This window comes from Lupinus angustifolius, chromosome LG08 (assembly GCF_001865875.1).
Source record: "Lupinus angustifolius cultivar Tanjil chromosome LG08, LupAngTanjil_v1.0, whole genome shotgun sequence".
Taxonomy (NCBI): Eukaryota; Viridiplantae; Streptophyta; class Magnoliopsida; order Fabales; family Fabaceae; genus Lupinus; species Lupinus angustifolius.
In genome coordinates, this window is record NC_032016.1 from 7281094 (window position 1) to 7302200 (window position 21107).

The 21107-nt window shown below is 33.5% G+C and overlaps 3 protein-coding genes and 1 pseudogene across 6 annotated transcripts; 1 reads left to right on the plus strand and 3 right to left on the minus strand.

Moving 5' to 3' along the window:
* On the minus strand, positions 709 to 4183 carry LOC109354419 (receptor protein kinase-like protein At4g34220). Of its 2 annotated transcripts, XM_019596910.1 has the most exons (3): positions 2105 to 4183; positions 961 to 1605; positions 709 to 898 (listed from the first exon to the last, which is right to left on the minus strand). In XM_019596910.1, exons 1-3 carry the CDS (start codon positions 3768 to 3770, stop codon positions 885 to 887), a joined length of 2325 nt encoding a protein of 774 aa, XP_019452455.1. In that variant the 5' UTR covers positions 3771 to 4183; the 3' UTR covers positions 709 to 884. The 2 variants fall into 2 exon arrangements, with proteins under 2 accessions (XP_019452455.1, XP_019452454.1); XM_019596909.1 differs by having other exon boundaries at positions 709 to 1605.
* LOC109353863 lies at positions 11408 to 13799 on the plus strand (annotated as a pseudogene).
* On the minus strand, positions 14047 to 16378 carry LOC109354423 (reticulon-like protein B11). Of its 2 annotated transcripts, none has more exons than XM_019596915.1 (6): positions 16214 to 16378; positions 15868 to 16048; positions 15477 to 15618; positions 15333 to 15402; positions 15082 to 15239; positions 14047 to 14274 (listed from the first exon to the last, which is right to left on the minus strand). In XM_019596915.1, exons 1-5 carry the CDS (start codon positions 16263 to 16265, stop codon positions 15082 to 15084), a joined length of 603 nt encoding a protein of 200 aa, XP_019452460.1. In that variant the 5' UTR covers positions 16266 to 16378; the 3' UTR covers positions 14047 to 14274. The 2 variants fall into 2 exon arrangements, with proteins under 2 accessions (XP_019452460.1, XP_019452459.1); XM_019596914.1 differs by having other exon boundaries at positions 14047 to 14361; positions 16214 to 16377.
* LOC109354424 (PRKR-interacting protein 1) lies at positions 17089 to 19502 on the minus strand. 2 transcript variants are annotated; one of them, XM_019596917.1, is made up of 3 exons: positions 19273 to 19502; positions 18964 to 19241; positions 17089 to 17546 (listed from the first exon to the last, which is right to left on the minus strand). In XM_019596917.1, exons 2-3 carry the CDS (start codon positions 19213 to 19215, stop codon positions 17271 to 17273), a joined length of 528 nt encoding a protein of 175 aa, XP_019452462.1. In that variant the 5' UTR covers positions 19216 to 19241; positions 19273 to 19502; the 3' UTR covers positions 17089 to 17270. The 2 variants fall into 2 exon arrangements, with proteins under 2 accessions (XP_019452462.1, XP_019452461.1); XM_019596916.1 differs by having other exon boundaries at positions 18964 to 19284; positions 19317 to 19494.

Consider the following 21107-nt stretch of genomic DNA (forward strand, 5'->3'; position numbering starts at 1 on the left):
CAACAATGTGCTGACAATATTTAATTTATCACTTTAAATATGATTTTCTAACTACAAATGCATACCATTTTGATATTAGTTATTGTAATTTTTTAAAGTTTAATTCCTGCACATTGTTTATGTTTTAGTTTTCATCTTCATAGTCGTTTTAAGCTTTGCAATAGAGAGACCAAATCATAACACACTTACAAAATCAAGAATCTAAATCACAATTAGCTTGGAGTGGAGGAACCAACACCAAAAAGGAAGGCGGAAACAAAAACTAAAATACAAAAGAAATGCAAGAAACTAAAATACGAACGAATTGCAAGGAATAATTTAAAAAACTAATACAATGACAAAAATCAAAATCACTCATAATAAATATACAGACAGAAATCATGTTTAAGCCTAATTTATTGTCCTTGATTAAAGAGTTTAGTTGGAAACCACGTGTGTGTATCGATGTTGAATTATTGATATTAAAAGCATCAAGCAACTGGTCGTTGTACTATTCTATTACTGTAACTAAATACTTGAAACGACTAAATGACATTGATTTAATTTTTGTTAGCAACATTTGTTGGAAAAACAACCATAAACCCTAATAAATAGTAATTTTTTATCCATAAGGTCAAAGTTACTCTCCATAGAAATATAAAAATAAAAAAGCTATTGAGTCCCTTATTATATTATTCCAAGATGTCCAAAATCTTGTGGAGCAGAAAGTAAAAGCACTCAACATTGCATAATCAATATGTACGACCAAATAGTCAGCAACACCGGCCATGCATGGTCTCAGCCAAAAGCACCTTATACAAACAAAGATTCGATTTTGATTCACGGGTCAAAGTTACAATCATGAACAAAACACTTTCTCACTAATCTCTTCCTTTCAACAAAAGCTAAAAACTTTGATCTTAAAAAAGGGGTCCCAATTATATATCATCACCATAAACAACTAATAAATGGTAGCATGAGGGATCTTGTCCAAGATTTGTAAAGCCTCTTTCATGGACGGTCTCTTTTGTGGGACAATAGAGGCACAACTTAGTCCTAACTTGAAGCAACTCAATATTGCATTTTCTCTCCCTTCAATTTCACACATGATAGCCACGTCAACCATTCTTAAAACCCGGTTTTTTTCTTCTTCCACTGAACCGGGTTCAGGCCACTGGTCCAAATCCCGGTCTGAGAAAACCCTGCCACTTAGAAGCTCCAGAAGGACAATGCCAAATGAGTACACGTCCCACTTTGGGGTAGGTTTGATGTTTTGATGTGATTCTGGTGCATGATATGGCATGTGGGTCCCACTTGATGATGACCCTATTGTTGTTGCATAGGGGCTAGAACCAATGTTGGTTTGGTCTTGTTGGGTTCTTTGGTTCAGTAATAGTTGCCTAGCTGAACCGTTTGCTCTATGGTTGATGTCATTCAAGAGGAGCCGGTTCAGGCCGAAATCACTAATGATGGGTTCCATTTCTGAGTTTAACAAGATGTTGTTGGGTTTAATGTTGCCATGCACGTGCTTCTTCTCATGAATGAATGCTAAGCCACGTGCTAGCCCTTTTGCTATCTTCAACCTCACCTCCAAGGACATGTTAAAAGGGGATGAACCTGCCCTTCCTAAACATCCATCAATAAAAAAGCAATTTGTCAAATGATGACTTGATAAGAATGGAAAAAAAATGTTCAAAAGTATGAAGATTTGAGCAAAATACACCGGCTTATAACTAGAAGTAAATAGTCATTTCATTCTCTCATGTTATTTTTCAATCTGGTATCTATTATTTTGAGTTTTTCAAATTTTAAGGGACTAAACCAATAAAGTCGAAAAATATAAAAACTGCACTAAGTGTTTGTTCTCCTATATAAAATCATTTGTGTGTGAATCAAAGAATATGTGGTGTGAAAAATAAATCTGAGAATTGCTATAGTACAATGTTATGCAAAACTATAACATGGTAGTTCTCATGAACTATATATATATATAGCAATAAAAGTAATAGCAACAATGGAAGTGGCCAATTAATACATGTATAAATGTGTATGTTTAGTATTATTAAAATGGAAAGGAAAATATTGTTTAGGCAAAAATGCATAGTTTGAGGAAGAATGAACTTACTGAAACCGATGCTAGCAAGGCTTCCATTAGGAACATAGTCACAAATAACAAGTTTCTCATCTTCACCCCAACAAAAGCCACGAACCTTAACCAAATTTGGGTGTCGAAATTTTGCAATGGCCTTCACTTGGTTCTCAAAGTCCTTCATTCTTTCAATCCCACACTCACCAATTCTCCTAACAGCAAAGACTCTTCCATCTCCAAGCACTGCCTTGTAAACAATGCTGGCACGGCTTGTTCCTAATATATAAGCTGAAGCTTTCAGCAAAGTCTCTAACTCAAGCCTTATTTCACCATCCACTGTTACAAGTGTGCCTTGTTTTGGAATGTTACCATTTTGTGTTGTGATGATGTTTATGGTGTTGTTGTCATGGTCACTATCAGAGCTTGTTTCTTCTGAAGCACTCTCTTCTTCTTTGAGTTTCAAGCATGAGCAAGGAAGTGAGGGTGTTCTCACATTATGGTTTTGTTTTGCAACAGTTTCATCTTTCTTTTCTTTGGAAGTAGCATCAGCAGCATCAGTGGTTGATTTTGGTTCTCTTTTATTTCTTTGTTGATAGACAAGGAGAATGATAAGAGCAATAACAGATATACCAGCTAAATCTCCTACCACAATGGCTGCTATAGTAGCAGGTTTTAGGCCACTTGGTGAAACATTTTGAGAAGAACCATTAGGCCCTTGTGTTGAGTTTGATGATGGGTCTGTGTCAATTGTTTTTGGTATAGCTGCAATTGCTGGTGAAGATGTGGTTGTAACATTGGTTGGAGGATTGGACAAAGTGGAAGGAATAGAGCAAAGAATCTTCAAAGGCTTCCCACAAAGATTTTCATTCCCAGATAACAAATCACTTTTCTGGTTAAGCAAAGCCAAAGACTGTGGTATTGGTCCAGTAAGGATATTATTTGAGAGATCAATTGTAGTATTTGGAGGAATCTGTTTTGCAAACTCTGGTGGTATTGCTCCTGGAATCTTGTTCCAAGAGAGATTCAAGTAGTGCAAACTTTCACCACCAAAATCATTTGGGAGAGTATCATTGAGCAAATTTGAGGAAAGATCCAAAACCTCAACAGTGTTGAAACCACTAGGGACTCTCCCAGAAAAATAGTTACTTCTGAGAGAAACAACAGTTAGATTTTGCAAAGCAGTGAGGTTCTCTGGGATTAAACCACCAAGGGCATTGTCAGAGAGGTTGAGAAGTTGAAGGCTTGTTAGTTTACCAATCAACTCAGGTAACTCACCTGTGATGAGATTATTTGAGAGAGAAAGGACTTGAAGCTGAGAAGAGTTGAATAAAGAGTTTGGTAGAGACCCATTTAGGAGATTATTTGAGAGGTCAATATGTTGAAGGTGTTGAATCATGCCTAAGTCTTCAGTGATTGAACCTAGTAGCTGGTTATTTGGAAGGACTAAGCTAGTTACTCTGAACAAGTCAGGGGTACCAGGGTCTTCAATTTCACTGCATGTAACTCCTTTCCAAGAACATGGAGTTACATCATTGTAGTTCCAGCTTTCTAAAACTGATGAAGGGTCACTGAGGATGGAGTACTTGAATGAAAGTAAGAAAACTCCATCAGGGTTAAGAGCATGAACAGATTGAAGTAGAAGAACAAAATATGAAAATGAAAGTGTCCACCAAAAATGGAGATTTTTTGAGTTAAGGCTCATGATTTTCTTAGATGATACAAATTACAATACAACATATTTGCAACTACAAGTTCATGGTGTAGAAAAAGAACTCTAAGAGCTAGGGTGGAGTGCAAGAGACAAAAGAAATGGACATGGTTAACAACTACAACATGTTTGTTCAGTTCACCAAACCTTTGGGTTTGTTCAGTTTTGAAGATGCTTGGGAAAGGGGTTGTGGTGAAGAAGTATTGATGGAAAAGCCTTTTTAGGAGCAGCTAGAATGTGTTAGAGTATATCAAAAACCAGGTTGTAAGAGGAATTAAAGAAAATAAAGGAGGTTTTGGGTTGAGTTATAGAGGGAAAGTTGAAGCAGAAAGTTAATATAATTCTGTTGTTTCTGTACATATGATAGTGATGAACTAAACCTTACTGAAGAAAGATAATAAAATGAGTTAAATGGTACTGTTGTGCCAACTTTCTCTGTCACAAGTCTTAAAAAAATCAAATTTTGTTTAGAAATAATTTGCAAATAAAATATTGAGGAATCTAATTTTGTGCTACAAGACACCCAAGTGAGTTGGAGTCCAGTACCTGTGGCAGGGTATATTCTGGAGACTCTATCATTTAATCCCCCGTGAATTTAGTATAACTTGGGTGTGGGTGAAAAATGAAAATCAATAGTTAATGATTTGATTTTCATGTGTTAGCACTAAGCACCAAGCGAAGTGATTCATGTACATGTTTTACAGCATGAAATATATAATTTTTATACAGTAAGTTTAGAGTTTTTTACCATGTTGTTTTATTAGAAATTGTAATGGGGCTAAAAAAAGTTTGGATAAAATAGATGAGTGGTTAGTTAGTTTGGTTAAGTTAGTTAGTTTTTCTATCATTTATATAAAAAATTTAATGTAATTTTGCTTTTCAATCTATTCAATATTTTAATCAATAATATTTCCTTTTTCATCTTTCTTGTTTCATAAAAAAAATTTGTCAATGCCTCATATAATTTTAACATGATATCAAAGCAATAATTATCGTTTTGATGACTTCCGCATATGCTTCCATCATTCCAAGATTGAACAAATAATAATCATTCTCGTTCATGACTCTAAAAAAAAATTGGTTTCACATTCATAGCGGTGATTTAGATGATGGTGTGTCACCTTAAAGAGGAAGCTACCATTTTATCCAAAGTTTCAGTTTCATGAGACTAAAGGGTCATTGCCATCTTATTACAATGTTCTTGGTGTTATTTCAAGTTCTTCCATCCAATAAATAAGGTGGGCTTATAAGAAGCTTGCAATGCAGTTACATTTAGATAAATGGACAAAAACGCCTTCTTTACTTGCTGAAGCCAACCACAAATTTCAGCAAATTCAAGATCTCTTTGGAAATCTTGGTGGATATGGTGAATGCAGTGTGTTATTTGATTCACAAGAAGTTCCTACAAAGTGTATGATAAGTCAAACTCAACATAATGTTTCAGATACAATTGATCTTTCTTCTTCTCAGGAAATTTTCTAAGAAAAATTTGTTATGATTACCAAGAAGATTCCAATACTACAACATGAGTTGCGTTATATCTCCTTGTATATTCTATATTGTGGAAGTTGTTTTAAGATTTGGAAACTTCAAAATATATCACAAGGTGTGAGGTAGTGACAAGAATAAAAGAAATGTGTAGCTTCATTGAACACATTCTTTTCTTATTATTTTTTATCATTTACCCCAATTATTTTTTGTCTATGGTAATCTATTTTCTTTACTTCTCTCTCATTAAACACATAAAATTGTTGAAGTGTTTACTTTTTCTTCTTTGAAGCAACATATTAGAATCAAGATTATTTTCTCTTTTGCATACATTATGGTTGGTTAAGCTTATGTCAAAATAGATGGTTAAGCTTTGGATGAAGTTGCTCCTACCTATGGTGGTTAAGCCTCAGTGTTACTTCGCATTCAGATTTCAAGACTGGGAGATGAAGATTACTCACTAGCAAGATGAGGTATTAGAGTATATCATTGTGTTCAACACAATTATTTCAAGCTTGGAATGCTTAATACATTCCAGCTTGCGGGGGAATGTTAAAATAGGTGAATGATTAGTTAGTTTGGTTAGGATAGTTAGTTTTTCTATCATTTATATAAAAGATTCAATATAATTTTGCTTTTCAATATTTCAATGAATAATATTTTTTTTTCATCTTTCTTATTTCATCAAGAAAATTTCTCAATGCCTCCTACCATTTTAACAAGTTTTGTTGATTATTTTTAGCTTGGTATGTAATTCCTTTAGCTTAGGCTATTATAACAAGGTGTTATCTCTCTCATTTGTACATAACTTGGTGGCTAACTAGAGGTACAATGTTATGTGATTCAAGAACACGCATAATGCAATTCATAGCAAAACTATTTATGGGTGAGTCCCTTATAAAAGAGTGGTCCAATATATATACACAATCTTATATTCACAAACATTAGAGAATATATTTTTAAGATTTAAATTCATCTTCTAAATTAGTAGACAAACAACATTGAAACAGAAGGTATGGGATCTTAGGGTATTAAATAATCATCTTGAATCCTTAAGTTAGAGTAGTATTTAATTTTAGTTCCTTACATATGATAATTATCTTTTTACTCCTTAAAAATGTAGCCATTTTTCACTTTATTCACTAACTTGTCAAAATTATATTTTTAAGCCTCAAACAATGTTTGTGTTAGTCACTTAACTTCCTCTAGAATCGACTAAATCTTATCAAATTCTATAAGGACTTAACTTAAATTTTATTGTCACTAACTAAAGTAAAAGATAATTACATTGTCAAAGATGAAAGTAACTATTTACTACATACTATATATGTTTTAATTTTGTTTGTTTGTGTTAACCCGTTTCTGTTGGGTTGGTTGGGTACCATCTTTGTTTAGTTCCTATCACGGTCAATGACAATTGTGGAGTGGGAATGTGGGACATTGTGGCTGAAATGGTGATATCAAAGTGGTTAGTGACCACCAATAAATTGTATAAACAATTAGCACTAAAGTCTTCAATCAATTTTTGCACACATTCAGTATAAAAATTTATACACACTTATTAGTCATATATTATTTATTTGAATTATTTTTTTTTTTAAATGAATGATGGATGATAACTGATGTTTGAAACTCTTACTTGTGAATCCCTATTTTTTTCCCCTCTTTACCTACATGGGATCACGGATGTAAACAAAAGATGAAAACATTTCACCAATGAATAATCACCACAAGTAAAGAACATTCATATCAACAGTTAATAGTGAGAGGTGTATCTGTGATTTCACAGATTGATACTTGTAAACAATTAAACTCACCGTCCATGTCACAATCAATTTCCTAAATTATGGACACTGAACGCATGTCATGGATAATTCTAACTCACTACCTTATAAGATATTAATTATTCATCATCATGGTTCATGAATGTAGGTCTAACTGTTTTCTGAACATGCCACAGTTTTTAAGTGGGAAAATTTCATAGCCCCGAGAAATTTTTAGAAGAAAAAAACAATCTTTTTTCAACAAGGTAACATAAATTCCAAATCCCAAGGCCCCCCATTTTTTTAGTCATAGTCACGAGGTTACATAGTTAGGTTAACACAAATAAGACAATTTTACTTGTATTATATGTGGATATATATATATATATATATATATGTTATTGATTTGTATGCTTGTAATTTCTGAGAAGGACAGAACCTTCACATGAAACTCCACCTTTAGCTCTGACATGAACAATGTCCAAGATTAAAAAGCAAGTGATTTTACACAAAATGAGGCACTGTTCAGGTGATTAATTCCATCTGAACACACTAATAGTTGAGATTGGGTGGCTAAATTCTCAATACACATTTCAATGAGTCGGTTAAAGCCTTACTTGCAGATGCAGTGTCATCTGAGAAGGATTTTTGTAACTTGCAAGTAAAGAAGTATCTTTGAACTATAAAATAGGAGGACTAAGAACATAATTCTGAAAGTATCATTAATTACAATGAGGAACTAATTAATAAAACAACTAGTTCAAGTGATTAATTAATCATTTTTAAGGTCAGATATTGAGGTTAATTAATCATTACTATATCTATTATATTTGCCTCATTATAATAAGCCTAAGGTACTAATCTATGATGATAAAAGGGTAATCATGATGTTGAACTTTATGTTCTTTGTTCTACCCTGAACTTGGAGAACAAATTGCTGATACAACAGTCAACAGAGATTTGAGAACTTATGACATATCATTATCTCAGTAAGAGGGCTAGTTGGTTGAATGTTGAAACTATTTCAGTTCCCAATCATTATTATGAATATTGGAAAAGTTTCTTTTCCTTGGTTCAAACCTTCACTATTCATTGATTGATTAGGATGTTAAGTACATCAATGTGATTAATGCAAGAGATGGGATATTTGTGGTAAATATATGAACCAAAAGCACATTTTGCTGGACCTCTGTCTTGAATTCTGGTTTGGTAAAATGTAATACATCTAGTTGAGTAGTTTATTAATAATCACATGTTTATGGACTTCAAATAATCACATAATGCTATTTACAACATAGAGAAGAAGATTATTAACACAAGGCTAGGCCATTTCTCTGGCATACTCACAAGTCTATCCAAGAGAAAATAAAGTAAGGGATCAAGAAAGTGAGAAAACTATTTTCTTCATTGAAATTACTTATCTATTTTTTTTGTGGTACTGGGGTATTAAATAAGAACTAACAAGAGTTTGCCTAACACTAAAAAGCCACAAAGGTTTTATTTCTTTTAAACTTTTAGTCGACTAAAAGAAATGTATACAAAGAATAGGTAAAATATTCTCTCATTCTTAATTAAGTAGCTACAATAAGTTATTAAGAAAGAGCTTAGTGGTTCAGTAAAATTCTCAAAGTTGTCTAAAGGGGTTGCTTTTATTAACCCACCTTTAAATTAAATCCACTTATAAAGTTAAAATAACCTCTTCCACTTTTTGTTGTTGCTTTAGGCCGTTTTCTTTTTCATTATTTCCGTTTATGCCTTTGTTTCCTTTTGGTTTTCTCAGCACTATCTGTTGAGTGGTGATTAAAGAAATAATATTAAGCGCATCATCACCAATTCACCATTATCTGTCAATTACCTCAATATGGTCGACAATGACAATGTTGCCACCATCACATGTTTGCATATGTATGGCCAAAGCCAACATGCATCACCTTTTAATTTTTATTTTATTAGGGAATGAATAAGAAATCAAAATTGTAAAGTTAATATTAGAATTTACTTTAACTTTAACAAAGCATTTTTTTAAAACATTTTATGGCTCGTGAGTAGCCTCAGCCATGCTGCATGTGCACATTGTCCATTTCTAATAGCAGTGTTCAAATCGTAAGGGTACTGGTATAGTGGTATAGTGGTATAGTGGTTCAACAAGTGGTTCAGTAATTAAACCGCACGTAGGTTAAACCGGACATACCTACTTATATTTATATATATATAAACCTATAACAAAAAAATTCAAATAGGTAGATACTCAAATTTATAATTCATATTTATAATCTACTCAAAATTCACATAAATAAACAACTTTAAGTCTTTAACAAATTCAAAGTCTAAATTAAAAAACATATATCATCCAAAAGTATCACTTAACAACCACAAAATATAAATAAATGACATAACTTCACAACTCACTCTATAAAACAAATAAATTTAGAGTTTTAACATTTAACATCAATGAGTCAAAATTGTCTTATATGAATATTATACTTCTACCAAATCCTATCTTCAGACAGTACTCCAATATTACACAAATGTCACTGAGAATACACACGAATGTTAGGAACCAAAATGTGTAATCTAAGTATGCCTTGGAAGCATGTGTCTTGAAGTATTGAAGAATGATTGGAAAGATGGGTCATCCTTGTAGTGAGTTTTTAAGTTTTTTTAAAAAAAAAAAATATATGTGTATAAACCGACCGGTTTAGTAAAATATCGGCCGGTTCACCGGTTCTGACCGATTTTGACCGGTTTTTGACCAATTTTGACCGATTTTGATACTGGGTCGGTTCAACATCTGTACCGTACCGATTAGTGGACCGATTCACCGGTTTTCCGGTTGAACCGGCCGGTACGGTACAGTTTTTATAACTATGTGTAATAGGGTCCAAAGTTTTTAGTTATCTTGTTTGACTATTATGTTTATATTAGTACACCAACTTTGTTACCTTTCATATTGATACTGTAGTGATTAGTAGTTTACGCTAGACCTTATAACTGTATTACTGTAGATTTATAGGCCCTTGTACTATTTTGGAAAGTCTTTATCTTATAAGTTGTTAAAAAAAAATCCTTAAAATTTAAAATATAAGTATAAATTGATATTATATTTTTTCTCCAAAATTTGATATTAAAATCTTACTTAATTAGAATTTTTATGAATGAAGGTTCCATTCTTCTCTCAAAATATCAATAATGTTTTGATTCTCCCTATCTTATTTGATACGATGAAAAATATCATTTCGATCTTTTATCTTATGGATAAAAAATTAATCATTTTTAAGTTTTATGATTGATCATTCTGACAATGGTCATTCCTATAAACAAAATTCTTGACATTTTGATAAGTCTATAGGAGGTTCTCCTAAACTATCAATAAATGATAATAAATATAAAAATAAATTTGTTTTTGTCTTGACATGGAATGTGACACTTGGGTATATATATAACTTATATAAGTGAGATGTCGTCTATCTTACTTTCATATTCTAAATATTTAACAGACCATAGCAGCGCGTCACATGCACTATAGATTAAAATTGTTATCTAAAAAGACCATAGCAGCACTTCACATTAACAAACCTATTAAATAACATAACTCGTGTGTTATGAATAAGAGACTATTTAAGCTCGGATAATAGTAATAAACAACTCATTAGTTACCTCGTTCACATAAGATGAAATCCATTTTATCTGTGTTGTTTTTTCAAGCGTCCATTTAATGTATCAGGTTTTTTCAAGCGTTCATTTAATGTATCAGGATCATCATAGGTTGGGTAAGGATTCTTTCTTCCCAAACCTAAATATTGGCTAGATTAATTTTTTGAATCTGAACTCGGCTATAAATCTGAAATTAATCCTACTTAAAACATTGATCGGGGTCACCCTTTGAACCCGATACATTATTAAATATAATATATACTTCTTTTAGATAGTGACTTCTCAATATTACTTATTATTATAACATCTAATTTCACGTATGAAATTTTACACACACATATATATATATATATATATATATATATATATATAATGACACAATTAGCGAGTAAGTGATACTTTCAACCAAAAAGTTTCCATTAATCTATTTATAATTAAAAAGGCACACATACAAACTTGATGAATGAGTGACCATGAGTCAGGTCAGACTGAGTCATGTTTGTCTCTTACTTGAACCTAAATATTCATCAGATCTAATTTTTGAACCTAAACTCAACCACACATCCATTAAAACTTAATCATATTTATGTTCGATCATAATCAGGTCAAACCGTGTGAATGAGCAGGGTCGAGTCGAGTCATGCTCACCCCTAATTTCATTTGCATGCTTTCATGAATAAGAAATGTCATAAATTTCTAAAACAGTAGCCCAGGCCCAATAAACGGGCCCTCTCACGACAGTCTGAAGCAGAAGACGGAAAAAGAGCATTGAAGGGAAGAAGACAAACAACGTTTCTTCTGAGTTCTGATTCTCTTTACAGTAACAACAAGCCACGATACAACAGCAATGCAAACGCTACTTCCGACGGCAACACGCGCCGCCAACTTCACTCTCTCATCTCCGTCACTTCCTCTGTCAGTCTCATCCCCTCGGCTCCCCGGACTAATTCTCCGGCCGAATTCATCTCCCTCTCTGCCTCTCAAATATTTTCCATCACTGACTCATTCCTCTTCCTCTTTCAATTCATTCATCGCTCGTCGAGCATTGAACCGTTCATTCACAGTAACCGCATCTTCTCAACTTTCTCCACCTTTCGCTTCCTCCAACGACGAATTAGAGAAAGCAAAACTCGACCAGGTACTCTCTCTATAATCTTCCATCGAATGCCGCATTCTCAATCCCTCAAGTATATTCAGTTATAGCATCGTTATGTAGTTGTAGAATATTCGATTGCCACGTTGACTAATTTTTTCGAGGTTTAGAAACTGTAGTTGTAATTAATGTGATTTGGAATTGTTGTTGTGTGGTGATAACGGTTATTGTTGTTGTGGTGGTTTGGGTTGTGCAGGTATCCAAGAGATTGGAGAAGACAGCGAGGTATTTCAAGCATTTTGGTAGTTTAGGGTTAGTTGGAGAGTTGAATTTTGAAGGGAAGGAAAGGAAAGAGAAGGCTTGGGAGCCACGAAATAGAGTTGTGAGATGACTCCCAAGCCTTCTATTTCCCTTCTTTTCCTCTCCAAAATCTAACTCCAAACAAACCCTTAGGGTTAGTTTGAGAGTTGGATTTTGGGGGAAGGAAGGGAAAAGGATGGCTTAGGAGTCATTTCATAAGTGTATTTCATGGCTCTCAAAGTCTTCCATTTCCCTCCAAAATCCAACTCCCAAACTAATCCTTGCGGTTTTGGAGCCAGCTAGTGTGTCTACTGTGGTTGCAGCAGTTATACTTTCGTTTTCTGTAGTTGTTACGGGAAAGGTTACATCACCGGCTACATTTTATGCTACTGCTGGTGGAGTAGCTGCTGCTTTAATTTCTGTGTTTTGGTCGTTTGGGTATATTCGCCTCTCTGATAAGTTAAGAAGAACTGCAAATGAGCCTAATAAGGTGCATTTTGTAAAGCCAATCATGATTGATGCTACTGTCTTGGATAGCTTTGTGCTGTGTATTGTTTTTGTCATGAACAATGCAAGATCATATATTCATAAGTTTAATGTCAAGTTTGTTTCTGTCTATATAATATATGAAACTATAATTTATTGATTATGAAGTCTTCAAAAAATAAGAGGGTAGATATTGAAGCAGGCATGAATGGATACTTGACACACACATAATAATCTCCTCTGTTTAGTGAGTTTTTAAAAGATAGCTTTGCCTTTACTTTGCTTTCAGGCACCCCCTCGTACTGATCTGATGTGGTGAAAAGCTTTAAAAATGGCATAATGAACCTTTTGCGAATGAGTGCTGCCATTCTTGGGATGCATGCCACAGTTGGGTTGTTGGTTGCAAAGGCTCTCACCTCTTCTGCCAATCCATACTATCAAGGAATTTCTCCTGGTTTACAGTCCGGTTCTCGCGCTGGACGTATTTTTGGTGCAGGTAAAACATATAAATTTAATATAAATTTTCCTTTTTAACATTTTTGTTGATTCGGATAGAACATATGGTCATCAACCATATGCAATAACAATGTCTGACTGCTAGGTGCATGAAGATATTTAAAGAGATGCCTTTAAGTTTGTAGAATGAGTAACACTACTAAACTTTTTGTGATAATTTGTTTTACAAGCTTCAGCAAACACCATTCTTTCTCATTTTCTCGGGCTTGTTTTCTCACTGGAGTTGTTGCGATCGGTCACATTACCTCCTTCAGAAGCTACTCCATTTCCCAAGTTTGCATAAGTTGTTTCTCGGATTAGCATTTAAAAAAACTTATTAATCATCAATCTATTGACTTTGTATACTATTCTAAATGAAAGATCATATCCCTATCAGCTGTGGTCTTGAAATTATATAATAGTTGGTTTACTTGTAAGTTTTACCAAAGTATGCCTTGTATAAGAGATATATTCAAAGAAGATGGGAACTAGTTGAAGTAATCACCCTCCTAACAGTGATATAATGAAAAACTATTTCACTGGAACTTTAGGACGATATGTAAAAAAGATGGCAAAAATATGATTCCTAAAGTTGGGACTAAGAGAAATGCATAAACCAACGCTTCCATAAATTTGATCCCGGTTTAGAGTTATACCTAAGTAGGTATAATGCGTACCTATTTGAAAGTGAAATCCATGTCTGATTTACAGGCTTTAGTGAACACTTTCAAGGTGAATGAATAATCTAAAACACGTGTAAAATCTAATTATGATTCATGGTTGAACTGCAGGTGTGCGTTAACACTTCAATGACATAACTCCATGTTAATCAAAAGACGAAACCATTTTATCCAAATAATAATAACAAAAAAGTCGCACTTGCTGTTTTATTAGCCAACTCAAATTTAATAGACAGAAACAGCTATCAAACGAAAATAATACAGATTAGCAAACGACGATCATATTAGCAGCAATCACTAACCCTATGGTCGGGACTTGGGAACAGCAATATATTTAGTTACAATCACTATTTTCAGTGTTGCATTCCTGGTAATCTAGAACATAGTGAAGCATAACAAGGGTAGCATATCCATTGATAAAGAAATCATAGAAAGCATCTTCCAAGGAGTACATAGAAAATCAGAGAAGAATAATCACCTATGTTGAAGCTATTGGTAAACCCTGCTTCTGAAGAGTTACCAAATCATCTAACCATCAGCTAAAATGACAGCATCCAACAAAAGGAAAACTTCAACTACTCTACACGTAAAGCGCCCCTAACTAGACTTTACTTATCCAATTGCGCCTGGAAATTAATGAAAGAAAAGAAATTAACCCAAAAATTCAAGTGAACCATTATGAAGATGCTATTTACATGGATTAGGATACTCAAAATCAATTTATTAGAAATATCACTTGAATTTGGCTGAAATTTGCAATTCGTACAAAGGTCATATATATGATATAACTATCAAAACAAATGAAATTAGATATTCATAAGCACACCATTCATATCGCATATAGCATACCATACCTGCCTCCTTTTTACACCTTTCTAAGATAGCTAACTATAGCTAACTAGTTATTTTATTTTGTGGTAGATAATACAATGATGACTTCTTTTTTTTGGTTATTATTACAATTATGACTTTTCAATTGCCACGGAAACTTACCAAAACCTAACATAACAAAACAACATGTTACTAGCACATATTAACATGAGTGTTAAAGTCTTCAAATATATGCACGTGGTATTTCTTTTAGATATCTTGCCTCAAAACTTTAATCTCTTTCAGTTGTAAATACTAAAGAGTTATCTGTCTTAAATAGAGACTCGCCACACGAAAAAGATCTATTGACACAGCAATGAAACACAAATAGCTACCCACTACAATCCCTCTCTACTGCAAGCACAACCAAAAAAGATTGCGCTAGTACAGTTATGGACATTGTATCATCAATAGACAATTAATTGCTTACAAACTGAAACAAAGTTTTGCTTTTCAGCAACTATTTGCATCCTTACCTACTGAACCTTCTTTTCTTTGGGAATCTTGCTTAAAACAATACCATGAATCTTTCTATACTGTGTCTGAATAATACCATTTGCCAAATACAGCTTTTCATCAACTTTATCTTGGTACTTGTCATACAACAGAGGAGCAGACAAGCTAAGAAGAACACCTATGAAGAAATCATTGAAATATTAGAAGCAAACTAATGCCATGAGAAATTCATAAAAAGATAACGAGAATAAATTAAAGCTACACAGCTCACCGATATAGATCAAAGTCAGGAAGTTGAACAGACTACCAATATAAGATATTACCCACAGTACACCAGCAACCTGATTCAACAAGTTCACATAAAAAGTGTCACCATAAATTCCTGGACCCGGACAAGAAAAAAATATAGACATACCTGAAGGGAAAGCAGCAAATTCCTCTCAATTGCTATGTCATGAGCAATGGACAAGGCTCGATTTATCCAAATTTGCATCGCATCAGCAACCTTGGCAATAGTTTCCTCTGAGATCTCGAGATCAGGGAGAGGGGGAAGAGGTCTGTGTCATAAAACAAACCAATTTCAAGTGATGAAATTATGACTACCATAGCATCTCATTCCCATTTTCCAGGTGCATAAATTGTTAGTACAATTAACAAAGCATGCATATACATTTTCCGAAATGTTCCACTATTTTAATCCGTTTTAGCAATGAACAGTTTAAATACCAGAAATTCAGAATAGCAATCTCTCTCACATGACATGGTTGTAAAATGAATCACATAATCGGAAGTGAAATTTGAAATACCTGTTGAGAAGATTAGCAGCTTTGGCCCACAAAAAGACAATGACTACGAGTAACAGCATAACATTGGCGATGAACGATAAGAAATTATAACCAGCATGTTCAAAGAGGTACCACAATGCAGAAGATGAAACCAAAGCCGCAACTCCACCACACCAATTCTTCCAAAGCAACACATCAGCAACTACCGAAAACCAAATCAAAAAGTGAACACATAAAAATCAATCAAAATCGGTATTACAGGAAGAATTCTATCGCCTAGATCATTTTCTAACTATCATTTGAAGATTAGATTGGTTCTATAAATGAAATCAGAGATTGAATAAGAAGGAAAGGAGAGAGGAAAAACCAAAGCCACCGCCGAGAGCGTGATGAACAGAAATCCGTTTAGATTCCGCCATGGCGATATGGGAAGTTCCGCGGTGGATGAGCACAGATTAGTAACAGTAACAGTTAAGGTGTCTCTTTCTTCTTTCAGTGTTTGGTCATGTGCGCTACCACTGTGCCAACCCATTATTGGGCTCATCTTGACCCATCTTTCAACCCAAATATTGCGCCCATTGCCCATGGCTTTAAACAATAATTATTTTTTATACCTTCAATTACCGGGTTGAAACTTGAAAGTGTATAGTTAGATATCACGGATCGAACTATGATTTTATCTCTTAAAATTTGTTGTGTAATCTACATTACATTCCCAAATAATAGATCTCATATGGTACTACAAATGACCCATCGCAATAAAATAGATTTCAATGATATGCAATTTCATATACTAAATGCATATCATATTCTCAACCAAAAAAGTGTTGGTTTAGTTGTATAAAGTATCACTAAATTCTAAGATGATCAAAATGTCAAAATTTCGATTCTTAGAGCACCACTTGTTGGGAGAGACAACCACGAACCCCAGAAAAGATTAGTTCCTTACTCAAAAAGGTGATGAAATACTCTTAATAGTATTACAAAATATACTAAATCTTAAACTTTTTGTAAATGTGTTTAAAATACACGTTAAGAAATTGATTGATGGAACCAAAATAATTGAAAATTGAAGGCTTGCTTAACAAATAATTTCTTTTTAAAAGCTTCAATGTGTCAAATACTCTCTGTATAAAAAACCACTTGATAGGTAAATGAGCTGATCATTTTTTGAAGGATACTTGATCTTTCATGTCAAGCAATGTGAAAGGAATAAAAAACTTTAGAAGGTGCCACGGTTGGTTGGACCCATTGTGTGCCATGTTGGATTATATTAAACAGAAAGCTTGAAATGTTGGTCCTCTAAAACAAACTCCATAAAACATTCTGCTTGAAACAATAAAAGCATCCCTTCAAGGTAGAGCCAAAGTGCCCCACCTAGCTTGAATCACATTTAAGATGTTTGGGTACAGCCAAAGCTTGTTTCAAGGTGCAGCTTCCTCTTCCTTAGCTGAGTCTCCATCATCATCTGAAGAATCTTCTTTCTGTTGCTGCTCTTGTCCATCATTCAATTTCATCTTTTTCTCCTTTTTCCTTTGCTTTTTCTTTTGACGTTTTGCTCGCTTCTTTGCTGTCCGCTCCTCAGCAGCTTTTAATCTCTCATCCCTTCTTAAAATAAATTCTGCCTCCTCTTTCCTTCTCTGGTAGTCCACTTCCATCCTAGCAAGTCGATCTTGCTCCTTACGTCTCATCTGCCGATACTGTTGGAAACAGAATCAGAAGAGTATAAGAACAAAAATACTTAGAGCATAAGAGCAGTGTATCTACAACTACAGATAATTTGATGCATACATGACAAACAAGTAAACAACCTCAAACATGTATTGACCTTCAATTCAGTCCCCAAAAGAGTATCCTGTCACTAAAACATCTCTTACTCTTTTGAAGTTGTGTCACCAATTTAATGTTTTGAAGATCTAAAATGTCATCACATTGGTCTATAAAAAAATTCCTTCAATTCAATACTGTTTTAAATCTTAACAAACTTAATCGGTGACAAACTTTTAAGGACCTATCTGATGATGACAGTACACCATAAACATTAAGGGTCTGTTTGCAAGTTGGTTTTTAGAGGGCAAGGGAGGGAATGAGAAGGCTTGGAAGTCATGAAATACACGTATGACATGACTTTCAAGCCTCCCATTTCCCTCCCTTCCCTTCCAAAATGAAACTCGCAAACAAACCCTAAGTGGGTTTCGGAAGCCCTTCAACATGCATCTAGGATATTACACATCACCAAAATGATAATGAAATTTCTGTGAATAGATGTCCTGAGCATACAGTTCAGGGGAAGACATCACAGGTGCAAGAAGGGATGCCTTTCCGATAATAAATTCAATGATAGATCTGCTTAAAAAGAGAAATAAAATGAGCGTGATTTATATTTGGGAAATCAGGCACCCAGTGTTGAACAAGTATTCTTCACTTACATCGAAGCATCCAAACAAAATCAGGAAGAGTTAACGCCAATCGGCTTACATCCAACATCTATATGAACCTCTATTGCATTTTATAAACAGCAGTTTGTGAAGTTTACAACCCAAATGGGAGAATAGTATATAGTTAAGCTTATGAACCCTACAGCCCCTTGCATGTATGAACCAACAGCATAACTCATAGAAACCTTCATTCATGGAAGTTGCACTAAATACACTTGTCGAAGAGCCACAAAACATATAAAACTGCATCATCACCTGACAATGCCTTTGCTATTTTGTATCAATCCCAAATGTAAGATGACACACATGCAACTATAATATATCCACAACTAAATGCAGGGTTCAAACTTCAAACTAATGTAACAACAAGGTGCTGGTTTTATTGGTGTCAGGCCTACTAGATCCCCAAATAGGTAAAAAGTTCGATTCCTTAGGGTAACACTAGTTGGGATCCAAAAACCCCCAAAACTTCGTTAACCACAGGGTGAGAAGATACCAAAAAAACTTAAAATTAATGTTCTGAACCTGAAATTTCAGCACTAAATCTAAGCAGTCTATATTATGACTCTGATAAATAATAATTTTTATATTCGCGCTAACATCTGTCACCTGGCATCAATATATACTTGTATTATGAAACAACTGAAGCACAAAAGAAAACAGAAATGACAGTTCTTACCTGGTGAAAGTCACCAGAGCCAGAACCTGCGGAACTACCGGAAGTGTTGCTAACCCGGACAGGGACATTATCGATAATACGTCGAAGCTTGACTTCTATATCCTCCTCTTCTTCCTTGAAAACAGGAGCTGTATATTCCACTATTGCATTCGATGTTGCTGCTGGTGGCGGCGGCGGTTTCATTAATGCATTCGACGTTCCCGGCGCTGGAATCATCTTGAATTCACCATCTTTGGGTTTTCCTGTTGACATTTTTATTTCCTGCGATTTACAAAAAAACCCTAACCTTTCAGAGTTCAGTTCTAAGACCCCGAAATAAAAGAGATTCCTTTGATTTGGAAGGGATAGGCGATAATGTTACAGTGGTAATTCCACAATAGGGTTTTCACGAACAGACGATGGTGGAGGGTAGATCAGATGAATAAAGTCGAACGGTTGAGTTCTCTGGCTTTCTACGGCTGCGCTAGCCTTTGCGACTGAGTGTTTGATTTGGGGGAAACCGAACTCTAACCCACAAAATCATCGGTCCAGCGCCAATATCTAAAATATTAAAATTAGATAAATTATAAAAAGCATTTAAAATTTTATATATTCTATCAATTAATTGTTTGTCGACATTTGTTGGGAGTGACTAACTTCGAAAGTAATTAGAAGATAAAAATATATATTAATAGTAGTACATAAAATTATTTTTAGAAGATGATAAAGGGAACGATTTTCCAGTTTTGAGATGCATCTAAACTCTGTCATTTCATTTTTTCTTCTTCTTATCTAGCATCACAAACAACCTTAAAAACTTAAATTTATGGTAGCTTGTTATAAATGGAGACATATATTAATGAAATTAAATGTTAAGCTAAACCTAAAATTAAATGGTAAGCTAAACCTAAAATTAAATGGTAAGCTAAACCTATTTAAAAGGCTAAGGTTCTAATTTTAAGAATTTTTGTGTGCTATCAAATGTATCATTTCAGATTTTTAGATAAGAAATTAATCTATTTAATGTGTATGACTACTTTTTATAGGAATCAAATCTTTAATGTTTTGGTCATCTTGAGGATCTATCAGGGTCTTACGCTACTAGATCAATATCCTTGTTGGTTCTAGTTTTAAGGATTTGTTGGTAATACTAAATGTATTCTATTGAGTAAAGAATTAATCTCTTTTGAGATGTGTGATTGCATCTCCCTATAAATGTCATTCTCAAAAATCAAACCCTTAATATTTTGGTCATCATAAAATCTAATGGACTAGTTTTAAGGATTGAGATTGTGTTAAAAATTTGGGAGTATTCTCACCCCAAATTAGAATAAATAGATTCCCTTATATCTACTTGGCTAGTTTTAAGGATTGCGATTATATTAAATTAGTGTGTCGACCGATACTACATATCATCTGACCCAAATTCTTATTTTTTTTTTTGATGTAGAATGTATTATATTTATGTTATATTATTTAAGAAAAAATAATTTAAATATAAGAAATTCAATATATATACTCAATCGAGAACAAAGATTTAAGAAGATAACTTTTGGTAATTGAATGATATACATATAATTTATGCAAATTCTCAATTTGTGTCTCTTATTAGAGAGTTGTTAAATGTTTTTTGTATCATTGTGTATTTTTATTGGGTTGAGAAACAGAGAAGATAGAAATATGATAATAGGTGAAAGATTAATGATATATTAATATAAAAAACGAGAGAAGTTAGAAAAGGATAAATTTATAATATAAAAATTATGTCATGATAGTAGATTAATAGTAAGTATTTTGGCTTTATTAATAACTAGTGTGTAAAGGCACTTCGTGCCTGCCGGTGAATATTGTGTGATACTACATATTCAATTTTTATATATTTCATTTTTGTACTTTATATTATATTTCTGTGTGTTTATGATAATTTTTAATTTAAGGTGAGATATGTGGTTAATTAATGTATTGATGATAGTTATTTATGATTATATAGTTTTTTTGTAAAAATTAAATAATGTTAAGGGCAATATAGGAAATGAAAATTACACCATGAGGGAAGTTATTTCAAATTTTGACTTTATATATAGTATAAATATAGATAATAATTAATAGTATAGATATAGAATTAGAAATATAAAAGAGCAAATTAGGAAAACATAAATTACTCA